We start from the raw sequence: 19463 nt of genomic DNA, 5'->3' as shown, positions 1-19463 counted from the left end.
CATGCTTCATCATCGGGGCCTTCGCACCCCTCTACGGGATGCGGCGTGCTGCGACTCGCGGATACGCAGGAGCACTTAGAGGTGAACTATGTGTGGGGGTGTGTGTTATAACAAAGTGTGAATGAGGTGAGGTGAAAAAAAGTGAATAGATAAAAAATACCTGGCACGTGGGAGGGAATTTTTTTTTTAATTTAATCCCCGGCTGGTATTGTTAAAAGAAGTGCAGGGCGTGGTTAGATAGATACGTATTAGGGTATCAAAACCACTGTTTAGAGTGTCAACATGTTTCGGAGGTCAAAGCCCCATTCTTCAGGACAAGGGTTATGCACTTACCCTCCCCTTACTCACATGTAGAATGTAAAAGTGTATTTAAAAATAATTACCACAATGTGTAATATTCCTAACTATGTTTTTATTCTAGTGAATGTCATTGCGCCCAATTGGCGATAGAACCTGTGGAGAGAAATTCACAAATAAACACATAGATCTATAATGCACAGACCAGTGGAGAAGAAAAAAGCTTCTCTGAATACATCAAGGTTAAACCAAAAATAATGGGACCCTGGGGAGAAAAAAAACAACACAAATGGACACAACACAGTACTCACAGACATGCATACAAAACACAGAATTACTCTCTGCTCAGATGGAAAGAGAGCAAACAAAAAGAAAGATAAATCTTACTTAAAGTTCTCAACTATAAGACCTCATGAGCCTATGCGTATATTGGGGAATCCTTCCTTTCTGATCAGAAAGGACCTATAAAACATTAATATCAGGGGTTCAGTTGGAAACAAGGTACAAAATGCACCAAAGCGATTAAACAAATGCTCCTCTCAATGACCAAAACTCACGGTTACTGCAATGGCTAGTCGCCTGCCTTCCCTCAACGCGGCTCCGATGAAGTGAGCATTAATTGCGTCAAGGCCCTTATATATACTCTCTCTGGAGGTAATTATTGGTAGTAGATTGGTTAATGAGGTCCGGGGGATGCCCAAATACGGAGATCGTAATCTCCGAGCGTCCGGTGTTGCGCTAGCGGCTCACACTGCCTAACGCGCATGCGCATAGTAGCTAGTCCAATACGCATGCGCGGCAACCGGAGCGACCGCGCATGCGTGAAGGAGAAGCGCTGCACTGTTATCCGGAGATGAAAAACCGGGAAATCCGTGCCTATGTACAGCGCTTACAGAATAGCAAATTAATTGCGTGTACTAAAGTTTGGGGCATTTAAGATTAATTTATTGCGTGTGATGGCTAAAAGACCCATGTTTTTGAGGTGATTAAATGGAAGGGCTCCACATATGTGATAGGGGACCCCAGGAGACATGGTCCCTACTGATAAATAATTAATCATATCTGTTTGTATAGAGAGCTGGTGAGCATGACTTCATGGTAGCAATACGACCTATTAAGACCCCAAATTTCATGGTTTTGGATGTGGCCCCAAATACACGTCAGCTGTCAAATGCATTGACCGGATAGAGTTTATCTTAGGAGGTTCCAAGGAATGGAATCATTGAGCCCAGTGGTGTCGGTTCCCAACCGGAACACCCACCGTTGTTCTTTTTCCAGAAGGCCCACCTCTGAGGGTAGTTGTTCTATTACAGTCCACTGTAGCTCATTTACACAGTGCTGGTGTTCGATGAAGTGGGCTGACATTTTTGTTGTGAGTTTTTTACACCTGATGTTACTTTTGTGTTCATTTAATCTCACTTTCACAGGTCTTGTGGTCATTCCCACATATTCTTTTCCACATGGGCACGTGATCAGGTATACAACATTCTTGCTGTTGCAATTTGTAAATACACGTTGCTCCCACTGTGTCCCATTCGAGAAGGTTAAATTCAGGCTTTTTTTAGTAAGGTGGCAGTTGTTACAGTTGCCACACGGATGGTGACCATGTATGCCCTGCAGTCTTGTTTGGTCCCTTTTTGGAGGGGGTGGTCTTGTATGGACGAGCATGTCTCTCAAGTTCTTACCCCTTCTGTGTGCAAAAAGCGGTTTCTCCAAAGTTAGGCCGCCACTTGTCAAAGTGCGCCAATGTTTATTAACCAATTTTGTAACTTGGTTGGTGACTGGGCTATACGTGGTGACACAAACTGTTCTTTTTTCGCATCATCACTCCGTGGATTATCCTCCAGAAGGGCCTCACGGTTGTTATTTCTGGCCCTTTTTAATGCTTTACTGATCACAGTTTCCGGATATTTTCTCTGTCTCAGTTTGATGCTAAGAGCCTTGGCCTGAGTTTTGTATCTGGCAATGTCACTGCAGTTCCGACGTAAACGTAGGAACTGTCCATAGGGTAAGTTCTCCCTCAGATGACGCGGATGAAAGCTGTCGAATCTGAGGAGACAGTTCTTGGCCGTCGGTTTGAAGTGAGTTTCTGTTTTGAGGATGCCTGCTTCGTGGTAAATATTTAAATCCAAGAAGACCATACTGGTATTTGACACCTTTATTTTTTTTTATTTTTTATTTATTTATTTATTTCTATAGCGCACGGCTACTCAAAAAGAGTGTCCCGGCGCTTTATTGGAGAAAGAGACAAAACTGCAATATATTAACATAACACCAGATAAAAGACTAAAAGAAGAGTGGGCCAGAGGTTCCCGGAAGACCGACTACTGAGTGAACAGCCACGTTTTAAGGCCTTTCCTAAAAGCCAGCAGGCTAGTGGCTCCCCGCAGGGCCAGTGGTAAAGAGTTCCACAGCTTAGAAGCCAGCAGACCAAAAGAGCGGCCTCCGAGGCGCGCTTTCTTTACCCGGGGGACAACAGCAAGGTGCAGGGATTCCGACCTCAGAGACCTGGTCGGATGATAAAAGACCAGTCTCTTTTGGAGGTACTTAGCTCCCCCCTTGTGAAGAGCTTTATAGACCAAGGTCAGCGCCTTAAAGGCGATCCTCTTGCGGATAGGAAGCCAATGTAGAGTTGCTAACAGGCCCGAGGCCCTGGAGCGTCTACTAAGGCCGAAGATTGCCCTGGCAGCGGCGTTCTGCACCACTTGAAGCCGCTGCAGCAAGTACTCTGGAAGGCCCAGGTAAAGAACGTTGGAATAATCCAACCTGGACCCAATCAGAGCCTGGACTGTCAGCGTCCTATGTTCCACGGATAACAGAGGAAGGAACCTCCGCAGCATCCTAAGGATACCAAAGCAAATGCCCGACACCCCCAGGATCTGGGATTTCAAGGTGAGCCTGTTATCCATCTTCACCCCCAGATTCTTAGCAACCTGAGAGGAGCAGGACGGAGGGAACATATCCCGAGGCCACCAAGTCTGCCAATCTGGCTCTGTGTCGCACCCAAAGAAGAGTACTTCGGACTTGTCGGAATTGCACTTAAGGCTGTTTAGATGGAACCAATGAAAAACAGCCCCAAGGCAATCCCGAATACTCTCCCCATCAAAGTCGCCTCCTCTCTTACAAGAGAAGAGGAGCTGGGTGTCATCCGCGTAGGATACGATCTGGGCACCATGCGACTCCACCAACGCCGCCAATGGGGTCATAATGATGTTAAAGAGGGTCGGGCTCAAAATAGAGCCCTGAGGGACCCCGACTCCCAGAGGCGGCATCACGGCGGAATCAGGCGGGGCCCAGATCGATTGCCGGCGGCCGGCTAAGAAGGAGGAAAACCAGTCGAACACCGTCCCCCGTAGGCCTATCTCGAAAAGTCTAGCGAGAAGACCATCATGAGGAACGGTGTCGAACGCCGCCGACAGGTCTAACATCACCAGCATGACTTTGCCCCCAGAGTCCAGAACCCCTTTAATGGTTTCCGAAACCTCCAGGAGCGCTGTCTCAGTGCTGAGATGGGGACGAAAGCCAGATTGGGTGGCGTGCAGGATCTCATTAGATTCAAGAAAATTAGAGAGCACGCCTTGGACGTGCTTTTCCAGAATCTTCGTGAGGGCCGGCAGCAGAGAGATGGGCCTATAATTGACCGGGGCCTTCGGATCTAGACCAGGTTTTTTGAGCAATGGAATCACCATCGCCTGCTTCCAGGTTTGCGGGACCACACCAAGCCTCAGCGAAAGATTTAAAAGCGGATTAGCCAGCGGGTTGATCACCTCCGCGACTTTCGCTAGAAATTTAGCAGGGCAAGGGTCAAGGGGAGAACCCGATTTTAAATTGCCCATTAGAGCCAGGGAGTCCGGAGCAGAGATTGGAGGAAACACACTCAACGTCGCCCCTGGTGAGTAAATTTCAGAAATGCATTCTGGTTGTTGAGCCAGTTGGTGAACTCAGTTACCGTGGTCTCATCTCCTTCCCAGATAACCAAGATATCGTCAATATACCTCCGCCAGGTGCGAATCCTCGCCCTGTACGGATTGTCTGGATGAAGGATTTTTGTGGACTCCAGATGATGGACATATAGTCCGGCCAGACTTGGGGCAAAAGTACTGCCCATACTGGTCCCATGTTTCTGCCAGAAGAGAGTGCCCTCATATTCGAAAAAGTTTTTTGTGAGGGCCAACGAGATGCATTCCAATACTACATTCCATGGGGTGTGGTATTCCCAACTAGTAGAGTGCAGTACCTCCTCAATAATTTGTAAGGTCTCATCGTGTGGGAGGCTTGTATAGAGGCTCTCCACATCTAGGCTGAGTAGCATCTGGGAAGTGGGATCAAAAGTCTGGTTGTTTAACAGTTGGAGTACTGCTTTGGTATCCCTCAGATACGTATCAGTGGCCTGTACAATCGGTCTCAAAAAGGCATCCGCAAACTTGGACAATGGTTCCAAAATAGACGAGATGCCGGAGACAATGGGGCGGCCTGGAGGGTTTTCAAGGTTTTTGTGCACCTTGGGTATGGTGTAAAAATATGGAATGCGTGGATTTCTCTGTATCAAGAACTCGGATTCCTTCCTGGTAATCCAATCGTGTGCGAGTGCCTCTTCAACCATGCCTCCTATCTGGACTCTTAATGATTCAGTTGGATCTTCAGTAAGAATCTGATAATTCCTATTATCGGAGAGGAGCCTTCTGCATTCATTGTCATAGGCTGGGGTTGTTTGGATAACCACTGCCCCACCCTTGTCAGCGGGTTTTATAACAAGGTTCTTATTCATCCTCAATTCCTTAATGGCCTCACTCTCCATTCTGGTCATATTCTGAAAGACCCTTTGTCTATTTTCCAAACACTTCAAATCCTGCATTATGGCTTTTTCAAAGGCCAATACCTCGACCGGGAGTTGGTTATCCAACGGTGTGAATGTTGACCTTGGTTTCAAACCAGTGTCTGAGGTCTCTGTAGATGGTTCCTTATCCTTAAAGAATGCCCGCAGTTTTATAGTTCTGATAAATTCCTGCATTTCTTTGTACAGTAAAAAAATGTCAGGTTTATTTGTGGGCACATATCCCAAGCCTTTATTCAATACCTCCCTTTGCAGATCAGTGAGGGGCCATGGGGTTATATTGATGACTAGGTCCCCCTGTTGCTCGTTGACGCCTGATTCGCTGTCATGCTCCTCGTTACTACACGTGGGTCTGACTCCTCTGTGGGATGCCAATTGACGTTGTTGCCCTTCTTGTTACGCCCCCTGCGGGATCCTTGGCCCCAGGATAAAAAAGGTTGTTGGTTCTGGGGTGCATTGGTTTGATCTGGAACCCATTGGGGGTACATTTGTCCCATTTGTGGTTGGACAAACTGGTATTGTGGGAATTGGAAAGGGGGCTGATAAGGGTTAAATTGAGGTCCTTGAAAACCACGCCAGCCTCTCTGGCGTGGGAATTGGGCTCTTTGCTGTCGAAAACCTCCTCTTTGCTTTCTTTGCTGAACGCCTCCTGATTTATTGCTTGAGTTACTGCCATCAGAGTTGACACTGTCAGTATTTCTTAAGATCCAACTGAACCCCTGATATTAATGTTTCATAGGTCATTTCTGATCAGAAAGGAAGGATTCCCCAATATACGCATAGGCTCATGAGGTCTTATAGTTGAGAACTTTAAGTAAGACTTATCTTTCTTTTTGTTTGCTCTCTTTCCATCTGAGCAGAGAGTAATTCTGGGTTTTGTATGTATGTCTGTGAGTACTGTGTTGTGTCCATTTGTGTTGTTTTTTTTCTCCCCAGGGTCCCATTATTTTTGGTTTAACCTTGATGTATTCAGAGAAGCTTTTTTCTTCTCCACTGGTCTGTGCATTATAGATCTATGTGTTTATTTGTGAATTTCTCTCCACAGGTTCTATCGCCAATTGGGCGCAACGACATTCACTAACATAAAAACATAGTTAGGAATATTACACATTGTGGTAATTATTTTTAAATACACTTTTACATTCTACATGTGAGTAAGGGGAGGGTAAGTGCATAACCCTTGTCCTGAAGAAGGGGGCTTTGACCTCCGAAACATGTTGACACTCTAAACAGTGGTTTTGATACCCTAATACGTATCTATCTAACCACGCCCTGCAGTTCTTTTAACAATACCAGCCGGGGATTAAATAAAAAAAAAAATTCCCTCCCACGTGCCAGGTATTTTTTAACTATTCACTTTTTTTCACCTCACCTCACTCACACTTTGTTATAACACACACCCCCACACATAGTTCACCTCTAAGTGCTCCTGCGTATCCGCGAGTCGCAGCACGCCGCATCCCGTAGAGGGGTGCGAAGGCCCCGATGATGAAGCATGACACCAAGGGGCCTGTTGGTGTGTGAGGGGCATTTAAACAACACTGTGTGTTCCCCATCACTCTAGGGATCTAGGGATCACTATCACTTTGAGTGGATTCCACTTTGTTTATTCATATAACTAGGGAGACTGAATCCACTGACTCTCTCTCTCCCCCCTCCTGTTATAATCTATCTCCAACCTTACAGACTACATGAAGCAAGCCTCAGATCTAAAAAATAAACTCTCCTACCAGAAATACCCTGCCCCATCATTGACAGAGCAATGAAGAGTTCGCGCAATAATAACAGTGAGGCCCTTTTGGAAGACAAAGTTCCCAAAGATCCAGACGCCAGACCAATCTGCGTAACAACCTATAACACCCATTCCAACACAATATCAACGATTTTGAACAAACATTGAAGAATCCTTACCTGTGGTGACCTACACCTAGAGAAACCAATGTTCACAAACAAAAGAGTCAGGAACCTTAAGGACATGCTGGTCCACATATGAGCATGCATAGGCACAGCCACAGATACGAACAATCCCTCCCTACAGTCTGTCCAGGGCCACCATCCCTGTGGCTATTGCAGCACGTGCCACCTAACCAAACAAGCATTTGCAATGCAATAGGTCTCGCATTAGGAAAGATTGAGCTATTGGTATTGTAAATAACACAGTTTTTATGTATGTGTTGGTTCTGAAAATAGTGAAATTAATAGCTTTGTCATTTACAATGCCAATAGTTATAACTTTCACAAATGTGACACATATAGCATTTGTAATGCAATATGTGTTTTATTTACGTGACTTAGATGTATTGATATTACAAATAACAATGGCTTTTAATTTTTTTCAATATTTAATACTTAAATAAAAGTTATTGTAATTCATAATGGCAATAGCTTAAACTTTTGTAAATAACTTTTGTGAAGATTATGTTCAGTGTATTTTATTGTTACGAAAATCCATGAACAGAAGTGAAATATTAACATCTTTTTGTGACATTTGTAATAAAGCTTGAAACATTGAGAGAACATATTTGAACCAGTTGTTGTTGAATAGTTGCGCAGATTGATGCTAGGGTGGCGCTGAGTGATGTGGTGGCAACGAGTGATGCTGTGGTGTTCAGTGATGCTGTGGTAGTGCATAGTGATGTTGTGGTAGCGCATAGTGATGCTGTATTGATGCTGAGTGATGCTGTGGTGGTGCTGAGCGATGCTGTGGTGATGCGATAGATAGAGTGATTGTGATAGATAGAGGGAGGGCAATAGATAGAAGAGGGAGGGCGATAGAAGAGGGAGGGCGATAGATAGAAGAGGGAGGGCGATAGATAGATAGAGTGAGGGCGAGCGATAGAAGAGGGAGGGCGATAGATAGAAGAGGGAGGGCGATAGATAGATAGAGTGAGGGCGATAGATAGAGTGAGGGCGATAGATAGAGTGAGGGCGAAAGATAGAGTGAGGGCGATAGATAGAGTGAGGGCGATAGAGTGAGAGCGATAGATAGATAGAGTGAGGGCGATAGATAGTGTGAGGGCGATAGATAGAGTGAGGGCGATAGATAGAGTGAGGGAGATAGATAGATAGATAGATAGATAGATAGATAGATAGATAGATAGATAGATAGATAGATAGATAGATAGATAGATAGATAGATAGATAGATAGATAGATAGATAGATAGATAGATAGATAGATAGATAGATAGATAGATAGATAGATAGATAGATAGAGGGCCTTAGATAAGAGTGTGGGCAGTTCCCTTGGGAAAATGTAGGTGCTCTTAAGCGATAATGCACATTTGAGTGAAACCAACGTTCTGTCGAGTGATAAATACTCTTAAGAAATGCTGTTTCACAAGAGCATGAAGCACGAGTAATGCTGTAAAAGCACCAATGTGAAAGATGAAAACGTTCGCTCAAACTGATTTTATCACAACTTTCTCCCTTCAGCTTTTCTTTGAAGTCTTAATTTAATATAAAGACCCTAAATGGAAGTCTTTAGCATAATCTGCAGTCATCCTGGAATGTGGTGTGGAATCAGTCCTCACATACCACATTGAACACCCCTGGTCAAAATAGTTTATCAGGAGAGGTTGTGGCTTAACGGCAAGAGCGGAATCTGAAGCAGCGGAAGCAGGTTCGAGTCTCAGCAGAGACGCTCAAACATACTGTAATTCTGGCCAAATCACTTAATTTCCCCTTGCCTTGAATGTATCAGGCTATAATGCAACTGGGACTCATGTAAAGCGATCTGATAACTTTGGCTCGAGTTCGCGCTATATAAAAAGAGAAGCAAGTCCAGGATTTGAAATGCTCTGTCTATGATGACATACAGTGAAGTGACCATTCTACCAAAAAAAGAAAAAAAAAGCGGCCGGGAAAGGATCCCTTTGAAGTGGCCGTGAAAGTGAAAGCAATTAGGGGGGAGGAGAATTGAGGCCAGCACGCACTGCGCACGCTGGGGGAAGTCTGTGGGAGGGAGGCTGATGGCTTTGATGTGGGGAAATGCGCGTGCTTGTGTTCACGTGAACTGTTTGAAATCCGCCCAATGGTTTGAGAACTTTTTTGCCCCCTATAATTCTCAACTATCCATTCCTTGCGGTAGGGATAGGCGAGACCTAAAAAGTAGATGGGTAAAATTAAGGAATGGTAGTGAATGGAAACAGACGAATTTCACCAACTGCAACAGCCGGAACGTTGTGTACATGATCACGTACCCCTGTGGGCTGGAGTACATTGGCATGACGTCACAACCAGCTAAAATCCGAATCAGCGAACATAAAAGTACTGTCCGATGTAAAAAAAGCACCACAAAAAAGGCATCACATTACTTGTCTGAAACCCACACAGTAAATGACCTACAGTGGACAATCATAGAGCAATTACCATCAGAAATTGGCCTCTTAGAAAAGTAACAGCGCTGGGTGTTCCGCCTGGGCACTAATGTCACTGGACTTAACGATAATATCCCATGGAACCAGTTTACCTAAGCAAAGTAACCCTGGGATGCCCCCCTTCCTTTCTGTGCAGTGAGCCACAAGCTTCTGAAAGGGTGGGACAGTGAGCAACTAGACAAAGCAGTTGCAAAAATGTACAGAACAATCTTCCAGCTTCCCTAACACACGTCACCAGCACAAATCAGACTGGAATTCTGCATCTGCAGACAGGCACTGTCCCGTATGGCGGCCTTTCTAATAAGCTACCACAAGCTTAGGGTGTCTACAGAGGGCAGTCTGGCCTTTAATTTATGGATTCACTTAAACACAAGCCACAGGTCAGCGGGTTACTATTACCTGTCCCGAGGCCTAGGTTCTCCTGGCTTGAGCCACCTTTGGGATTTTACATATTAGCTAACATGAATTAATGAGGTTAGCAAAAATCAATGCGAACCGACTTTCCTCATCAGAAGAAAAGGCCAGCCTCTCCATACAGAACCACAGTTGGATGACTCTACGTATCTATCCACAATTGAAACCCCAGAGCTACCTAATGATCACTTTTAACAAACGTACTAAGCTTCTGTTTTTAAGGCTGAGAATGGGGGTGATTCTCATATCCTGTCACTTCCCAAAATGGAGAAGAGTCTGTGCCCAGGAAATGTGTCAGCTCTGCAGCCAACAGAAGGAGGACATAATACACGTGATATGCTTGTGTACTAATCTTTTAGAAGATAGAAGAGCCCTGTTACAAAGGTGTTGGTTTGCAAAAGACATAAGATCTTGTAGAGGAGAGGTCCTCGCTTGCTTTAACCCCTTGAATACTACCGTTAACTTTGCCTATGTTGATCAGAACTCGAAGGACACTCGTTGGTTTCAGCATCCAGACATCTTACACTGATGGTATAAACATTCGGCCAGTGTGACCATTTGGGCTTCCCGGACTCCAATTCCACTTCAGCCAGTCTAGGATCATGCATAGGTCCCAGCCTCCCTCGAACACTGATTTTGACTGGCATTTTGCATTTTATTGGACCATTTTGCCTTTAAATCTTTAAAAACGTACATCTCAGCTTCCTCTAATCTGTTTTTCAAAAATGTGTGTTATTGTACTTATTGTTTTTTACTTGCTTCTAGTAAGACAGTTTGGCACATATCTTGTGGTTGGTTCTTAACTGTAATGTTCCTTGGTACTATGCAATTCTATGGGAAACTGCCTGCTTCTGTTGCCAGAGCTACCAGAGGTTGAGCAGACTTTCAAATGGAACTACCTTGTGACCTAACCAGATTGTATTTCTAAACTTGCTAGGGGTGCTTCTGAAAGAGTGGGTGGGGTTATGTGAAGTGCCGATCCTTGTTGTATGCCAGAGGGGCAGGCGCCAATTTAGAAAGGAGAGTTCTGTGCCTGACCTGGTGTTTCCAGCTCCCCAGAAAGCAATCTAGGAGAAAAGTCAGAGAGTTTCTGACAATATCTGGGTTAACTGAGTTATGATTAATGAACACTTTATTTATTTATTTATATTAATCAATATTGAAAGCTGAGTGTTCCACTATTAAGAGGAACAATAATTGACCATGATCCATGAAAAGAAGCAGTTCTTCACTGATATTATTCAGAATTCCTTGTTCTCATCACCTAGAAGGAAGTTATTGCAAATAAGGACAGTATTGGAAAGGGTACACTTTCTGGTAACAATCATGACAAAGGTTTTTTCCTAAGGCAGCCAGCAGGCTAAGCAAGCTGGGTACGGGGTGAAAGCTAGATGTAGTGTATTTTGTAGTAGTGTATTTTGTAAAGCGCACAGCTGCCCCAACGGGGCGTCCCGGCTCTGTATAACACTGTGGAACCCTTCCTGGCTCTCCCAGTGAGATGCCCCCTCCTGGGCACCCCCAAGGTGAAGCCAGGCATCCCAGTGTTGTAGGGGCCATTGTGGAGATTAAGCAAGCTATTGCCCAGAGTTGCAGCGTGGGACCCATGATTAGAGTAGGCGCCTCGGCGAGAATTATCGAATCCGCGGACATTGAGCCCAAGACACCAAGATAGGGTGCAAGGAACAGAACTTAGTTTTCCGGAAAGAGTTGTGCTTATGGTATGCTTCCATACTTGAGATGCAGTTTATTTTGACACAGAACAGCTTATGAGGGTAGTGATAAGAGAGGCCAGGTTAGCCCGGCACTGCAGATGTGAATGTTGCTAGAAGTATGTTTCTCTAGTGTAAGTGTACTACAGAAGAGCTTGTCCAGAAGAAGAAGTCTGACTATATATGGGATGATGTGTTTTTCTTGTTTAGAATTCGGGAGTGGATAGAATGAATGTTATTGATAAAAAGCGATTGTGATTTAAATTATGTGGAAAATGTGGTGAATAGATAATTGAGCACTATACTCCACAACCAGGGAATTGTATAATTCCACTGGGCCTGACCACTGCAATTGTTTTATCAACAATCTATTCATTAAAGTCGAACATAGCCTAAACATTCTACTTACAATTACTGACCAGTGTTACCCGCACCTTTAACATGACATCTTCCACTCTCTTCTACAGTCAGAATGTGCCCTATCTTGCAAAGTTTGTTTTTCTAAATTTTGCATAAATACATAGTCAAAGATGTATCTTTTTTTTTTACAGCAGACAACTAAACAGTTAAGTCCAGTTTTTCGCTTACTATTTCCAATAAACACCTCCATCTTTTTTTCGAAGCTAATTACCCAAAAATAAACATGTAATAAATACATACAACACATAGCATGTAAGATGGCCCTATAGTGTCATCTTGGGGTTCTGATGACATTTAAAAACAAAGGTTTATGATGTCACACTAAAACACCTCAATGGCATCATTGAACCATATCGATCTTCCTTTCAACACATTCACCCACACGTATATTATGTAAATATAAAGTAAGACTTGCCATTCACTACTGTAGAGAAATAATGTGTGTCTGGCTCTAGGAACCTGAACCTACCTCATACGATGTTTCAATTTCGGGTAGGTTTTCATTTGAGGAGTCTAGTAAAATAAAACAAAGATAAAACAAACATGAAAACACCCATATTGTTTTTAAAAAACATCATCTGCCTGTAGCCTCACACTCAAATATGTGCAGGAACACAAAACATTACTTACTTTGAATTTTATAACAGGACAAATACAAACAGGAGTCGAGGTTAATACCTGATTTACTATTCTTTATATTAAACAGGATGAACACATGTTATTTTTTCCAATTCTCAGAACTACATTAAAGAATACAATATACCTAGCTTTAGCTTATTGTATGCTGTTCTTTATTTGTTAACAAAGCCTGTCTTTGCGTAATTGTAAGTGTGGTTTACATTAGCATCAGTTTCTGGTGGTGGTGCCCAGAAATGAACACAGAGTGATTTTGGCGAATGCTTTCCTTTCTCTGCCTTTGTATAAATGTACTTCGAATTTGTTCATCCAAAATAACCCATATAATATCATTGTGACCACTGAAATATTAATAAGCTGCCACTCAGATGTTGATGTGAATGCATTTTTTATACATGATTATTGTACTTTATGTGTTCTACTATAAGGTTTTGTGGAAGATATCATAACATTACAATCCTCAAACATTTTATAGTTAAACTGTTTGCGGTTTCATCACTATATGCAAATTTGACAATAGGATGCCTGCCACTGCTCCTTTGCTATGCACATATGAACATTTCTATAAATACAAATAGTGACCTAAGAGGCACTGCACTTCCACTTGCTATTTTTCTTTTTTATCCTTAAATCATCCCACAGAACAATGCTAAAGGACATATTTCATGTTCATTTCAATATGGTCCTGAATTAAATGCTTACTGTTAGATTTGGCAGCCTTGGCATGGGTTTCCCCTGTATTTTTGCCTTTGCCTCCTGTGTTTTCACTGTGAGTTAAACTTTGGTTTTGCTAGTCTAGATCCTTTGGGCACTTTGCCACTGCTGTTCAGTGCCAAAGTGCAAGTGCTCCCTCTGTAAAGTGTTATCATGAATTAGTGTTTCCATAATTGGCTAATATGGTTTACTGTTAAGTCCCTAGTGCAGTGCACTGTGTGTGCCCTGGGCCTGTAAACCAAAATGCTGTTAGTGGGTTTGCAGCAATGATTGTGTCACCCAGACAAGTAGCCTTTCGAAGATAACTCAAATCTGTCCGTGCAGTGTCTGTACGCAGTTTGGTACTGCCGTGTTGACCTGGCAAGTGCACCCACTTGCCAGGCCCTAACCTTCTCTTTTCTTACATGTGAGTCAACCCTAAGGTAGGCCCACAGTACCCCTGTGGACAGGGTGCAGTGTATGTGAAAGGAAGGACATGCTCTGATGTGTGGGGCATGTCTTGATAGTGAAACACTGCCCATTTCGTTTTTCACTATTGAAAGGCTATGTGTCCCATAGGATAGCATCGGAGTTTAATTACAACATCTTATAAACATAACTTCCCATTGGGACAAAGATAGGAAGATAAAGTTTAGCATGCCTGAACTCAGAATACAAAGATGCATCTTTTATGAAGGATGAGTTCTACATTTTTTTTAAAGAAAATACCACTTTTAGAAAGTAGATATTTTATTGCTTAGCCATCCTGTGTGCTTCTGCTAGTTCTGTGAGTTGACTGTCTGGCTTTGGAGTGACAGGGGCTGGGGATGTGAATTCTGTTCAGACAGCCACTTGGGGAGGGGGGGAGTTAGGTGTGTCAGGGTGAGTCAGGGCTGGGCTGCAAAGACCTGGGCTGCACTCAGAGTAGGGGAGAAGATTTCTTTCACACCTGAATGGGCCGGGTCTGCCTTGAACAATGCTGTCTCAACCTCCTGCCAGGAAGCTGCACCAGAGAGGACAGAGCTGGTTTTGGCTGGGAAAGAGCTTCTCTGTCACCAGAGAACAAAGGAATTTGTGCTATAAAAAGTGGGGCCCAGATCGCAGAATTTTAGAATCCTTCTGAGATTCAAGAGGAACCTTTGCAAAGGAGAAGAGCTGGAGAAACTGAGGAGAAGTACTGACCCTTTGCTGTGTGCTGTCTGGGGATGGCCTGCAGTGGCTGTTTCTCCCAAGGAAAGGACATGAACTTTGCTGTGAGCTGCGTCTCCAGCTTGAGGAAGCTTCCAAGGACTTGAAGTAGAGCTTGCCTCCTGTTCTGAAGTCTCAGGGACAAATGCTTCACCCCCAGTCCCTCCTGAACTCCCTTGCTGGGAGTTCCGACCTGCCAAGAGGTGCCTGCCAGTGTTCTGGGCCTCTGCAGGTTGTTTCTGGGGCTGGGTACCGCAAACGACTAAAGAACTGTGAAAATTGATGCATCGCCTGCTTCCGACGCATTATAGTGGTGCCAAAAGAATTTCCGCAGCAGCATCGCCGTAGCACCTGCCTGCGGCTGAAGTGCCTGCTGTGCTACGAGTCCTGTGCACCAAACTCCGACGTCCCAGATCACCACACCGACTCTGACCAGTGCCTCCTGTGTAAGAACTGTCGCATGGAGGGGATGCGGCTGGAATCATCGCTGCACATCCCAGAACTTCACGCATCTCATTTTCCCGGATTGTCATGCAATGCATCTGGGTGCCAGGTCTGTTGCATCACTGAGGGATGCAGTAAGAAACAGATGCATCATCTCCCATGCATTTAGAAACCGATTCATCACATCTTATCTGGTAAGGAACCAATGCATCACCTCGCCTGCGCAACAGTTAAGGAATCAACTCATCAACGCCTTTGAGCCAGGAACCGACGCATCACCTTCCCTGTGTGTAAGTAACTGAATCATCACCTTCCAAGCACCCCTTTTTGCTTGTGCTTTTGACGCATCCAAGGTATTTTATGTTGAAAGTGTTGCATCCACCATTTTCTATGAACAGAACTATTTCTATCTTTTAAAAGTCACATTTTGATTTCTGTCATGTGGATTTTTGTAGTTTTGGCCGTGTTTAGTTTAGATAATGATTACTTATTTTTCTAAATTGATATGGTGTCCATTTGTCGTGTTTTCACTGTATGTGTACACAAATGCTTTACACACTGCCTCTGAGATAAGCCTGTCTGTTTGTGCCAAGCTCCCAAGGGGGTGAGCAGGGGTTATTTTAGAAGTCTACCCCCCCCTTCCCCTATCTAGGAAGAAGGGTCCCTATTTGGACAAAGGTGCAAACCATTGCCTACTAGAGCCCCCCATTTCTAACACTAACCAAACATTGAGAGTTCAATTCGTTGTGGCAGCCCTCCCTTTCATCATGACTGCAATGGTTTCTAAAAGGCACATTGTTTTCTTCTAACTAATTTAAGTACCGATACTAAAAGAATTATTTAACAGCTATGAAGAAATACAATACACCTAAGATTTTTCTATTTTATCTTTCATAATCCTTTTGTTTACAGATACAAAAAACATGTCAGTCTTACAAATTAAGATAGGGCTGGATATATTCAGGTATTTGTACTATAGTTTTCAAGATGGAGCAGAAGTTATACCAGTGGCCACTTTTAGAAAGCTTTAACACATCAGAGATCTACAAGCGTGGTTTTCAGTCACACAGTCAGAAAAGAAGGTTTTGCAGATGTTGTTTAGAGCAGGAGGTGTGATGGACTGAGTATCTTCTGGATATATGTTGTACGAGCTCGGGGTCATTTGATGATTCTCAACATTGGTTTTATTTTTCTTGAGCAGTTAAACTATAGCTATGTGGTTTCTTAGCCTTAGTAGCACCGCTACCTAGATAATGTGAGATCATCAGGCCTCACTCTTTCAAATTTAGTTCACTTGAGCATAGCTATAGTGTTTTTGGTTTTGCTGACAAAATGTAGGATGCGAGGTTCAATATTTTACTCCTAGTTGATGGCACCCCAAAGTTCAGTATGTGGGGCAGTGGGATTTCAATTATAGACCAGGCCCCTTATCCATGTTGTCCACATAGGGGGTGGGGCAAAGGATGGCAATATTCATTTTAAGCATAATTTCTGTGGGTACATTTTGGATTCCATACTTTCGAAATGTTCTCTTTTTTTTACGATAGACCTGAATGAATTAAGGCAATCTTATATTGCGCAACTTAGCCCGAAGGGCATCAAGGCGCCTAACAGATGATATCACATGTCATATGAGCCGAATACCAGATTACAGATAGGCCTCTGCGAAGAGCCAAGTTTTTGATGCTTTCCTAAAGAGCATGACAGATGGTTGCGCTTTTAATTCCGGGGTGAGGGTGTTCCACAACTTCGGTGCCAAAGACGAAAAAGCCCTCCCTCCCCACCTGGCTCTACAAACCCGGGGGACAGACAGGAGGTTCTTGCTGGAGGAGCGAAGGATTCTTCTTGGAGTGTAGGGAACCAGCAGTGATCTGTGAGACCTTATTGAATAGCTGGCTTTAGATCAAGTCACTTAAATGGGTAGAGGCCAAGATAGCCTCATTAAATTTATTGCCCTTTCTGAATATTACAAATCCCTATCAGTGGGTTTTTCCATTCTAAAGAAGTGTTCTAGTGACCACTTTCCATTAGCCATTCTATTTGAGATTCAGATTAGAAAATCTATTGGGTTACGCTACACCCCATTATTCATAACAAAAATAAGGGTCTTTGCATAAGTGGGCACTTGTGGATTTGGATATTGTATTGAAGTAGAAAATGATGTCAAATAAAGCACAAATCTTGGAATGACTAAAAAGTTAAATAAACTCATTAAGTAGGTTAGCAGCTTTTGCTGACATAATGAAGACAATCAATGTGTATTACAAGGGGACAGACAACTATGATCTCAAAGACCTTATAAATATTTAATAGTGATTGCACATGGTCCGACAGTAAACTCATTATGGCGTTGAAACGCCAATACAAACAAGCAATTTCGAAACATAATAAGGTTATCAGATATGAAGCATGGGAAAAATTTCATGAAGCAAGTCTTTATAAAGATCCCAGCCTCTTTTGGAAAACGGTTAATGCTTCCTTTTTTCAAGACACTCACAACAGTTGAATTGATGTTACAATTATGCCTGAGAAATGGGATGAGCTCTTTGCCGGTGTGTATAGGACTGAGGAGGAGGACTTTTGCACCTTAGAGCCTATCAAAAATCAAATAGGTGCAACTCTTACAGTGCTGGCCCCTCCTACCTATGAGGGAGTCACAAAAGCCTTAAGCTAAACCATAAATAATAAGGCATCTCTGGCCCAGATGGTGTCCCTGTCAATCTCTTTCTGGCTAACCCTGATCTTTGGCTCCCACTAAAACCAACATCCTAAGCTGTGTAGCACACCTGGGCCCACCAAAATCTTCATCGAACATGGTTATAATACCTATTTTTGAAAAGGAAAAAGGTCAATCAATCAGTGACATTTATAAAGCACACTACATACCCGTAGGGTCTCAAGGCGCTGGGGGTGGGGGGGGTGCCGCTACTGCTCGAACAGCCAGGTCTTCAGCTTCTTCCTGAAGGAGAGGTGGTCTTGGGTCAGGCGCAGGTCGGTCGGGAGGGAGTTCCAGGTCTTGGCGGCCAGGTAGGAGAAGGACCTTCCTCCTGTAGTCGCTCTTCGGATGCGGGGGACGGCGGCGGCGGCGGCGAGGGCGTGGTTGGCTGATCGGAGGTGGCGTTTGGGAGCGTAGAAGTTGATTCGGCTGTTGAGGTAGCTCGGTCCTTGGTCGTGTAGGGCTTTGTGTGCGTGGGTGAGGAGGCGGAAGGTGATTCTTTTGTTGACGGGGAGCCAGTGAAGGTCTCTCAGATGTCCGGAGATGTGGCTGGGTCGTGGGATGTCGAGGATGAGTCTGGCTGAGGCATTCTGGATCCGCTGGAGTCTCTTCTGGAGCTTGGCGGTGGTACCGGCGTAGAGGGCGTTGCCGTAGTCCAGTCGGCTAGTGACGAGGGCCTGGGTGACGGTCTTCCTGGTCTCGGTGGGGATCCACCAGAAGATCTTCCGTAGCATGCGTAGGATGTTGAAGCATGCCGAGGAAACGTTGTTGACTTGCCTGGTCATGGAGAGGGAGGAGTCCAGGATGAAGCCCAGGTTGCGTGCATGGTCTGTTGGTTTGGGTGCGGTGCCCAGGGCGGGAGGCCACCAGGAGTCGTCCCAGGCGGAGGGTGAGGAGCCCAGGATGAGGACCTCCGTCTTGTCCGAGTTCAGTTTCAGGCGGCTGGTCGTCATCCACTCGGCTACCTCTTTCATCCCTTCGTGCAGGTTGGCTCTGGCGGCGGCGGGGTCGTTGGTCAGGGAGAGGATCAGCTGGGTGTCGTCGGCGTAGGAGATTATGTTGAGGTTGTGTTGGCGTGCGATGGCCGCGAGGGGGCTCATGCAGACGTTGAAGAGGGTGGGGCTCAGAGAGGATCCTTGAGGGACGCCGCAGATGACTTCGGTGGCTTCTGACTTGTACGGTGGTAGGCGGACTCTCTGTGTTCTTCCGTCGAGGAAGGAGATGACCCATTCCAGCGCCTTGTCCTGGATTCCGACGTTGCTGAGGCGCTGTACTAGGGTGCGGTGGCAGACCGTGTCGAATGCCGCGGAGAGGTCTAGGATGATGAGGGCCGCTGTTTCTCCGTTGTCCATCAGGGCTCGGATGTCGTCGGTGGCGGCGATGAGGGCGGTCTCGGTGCTGTGATTGGCTCGGAAGCCGGACTGTGAGGGGTCGAGGGATCCATTCGACTCGAGGAAGGCGGCCATCTGCTTGTTGACGGTCTTCTCGATGACTTTGGCTGGAAACGGGAGGAGCGAGATGGGGCGGTAATTCTTGAGTTCGGTGGGGTCCGCTGTGGGTCTGACCCTAAGTGTTATTGCCCAAATTCAGTGATTGACTGCACAAGCAAATTAATGGGCAGGGTCATACTGGATCGTTTGGAAGCTAGGGTAACTGAAAGAGGGAAACTTTCTAACATACAGTATGGTTTCAGGAGGGGCCTGGGTACTGTTGAGCAGTGCCTCAACCTCCACCC

The 19463-nt window shown here is 44.8% G+C and overlaps 1 protein-coding gene across 1 annotated transcript in view; it reads right to left on the bottom strand.

Annotated features, from left to right (window-relative positions):
* Positions 1 to 19463, bottom strand: part of ARAP2 (ArfGAP with RhoGAP domain, ankyrin repeat and PH domain 2) — a 1270949-nt gene that overhangs the window by 1083210 nt on the left and 168276 nt on the right. Inside the window, exon 4 of the mRNA XM_086964430.1 lies at positions 12521 to 12564. Within this exon, the coding sequence (XP_086820556.1) occupies positions 12521 to 12564 (44 nt within the window). The remainder of the gene's footprint in view (positions 1 to 12520; positions 12565 to 19463) is intronic.

This window comes from Lissotriton vulgaris, chromosome 3_2 (genome assembly GCF_964263255.1).
Source record: "Lissotriton vulgaris chromosome 3_2, aLisVul1.2, whole genome shotgun sequence".
NCBI lineage: Eukaryota > Metazoa > Chordata > Amphibia > Caudata > Salamandridae > Lissotriton > Lissotriton vulgaris.
The sequence above is the reverse complement of the archived record's forward strand: the minus strand, read 5'-3'. Positions and strand labels throughout refer to the sequence as shown.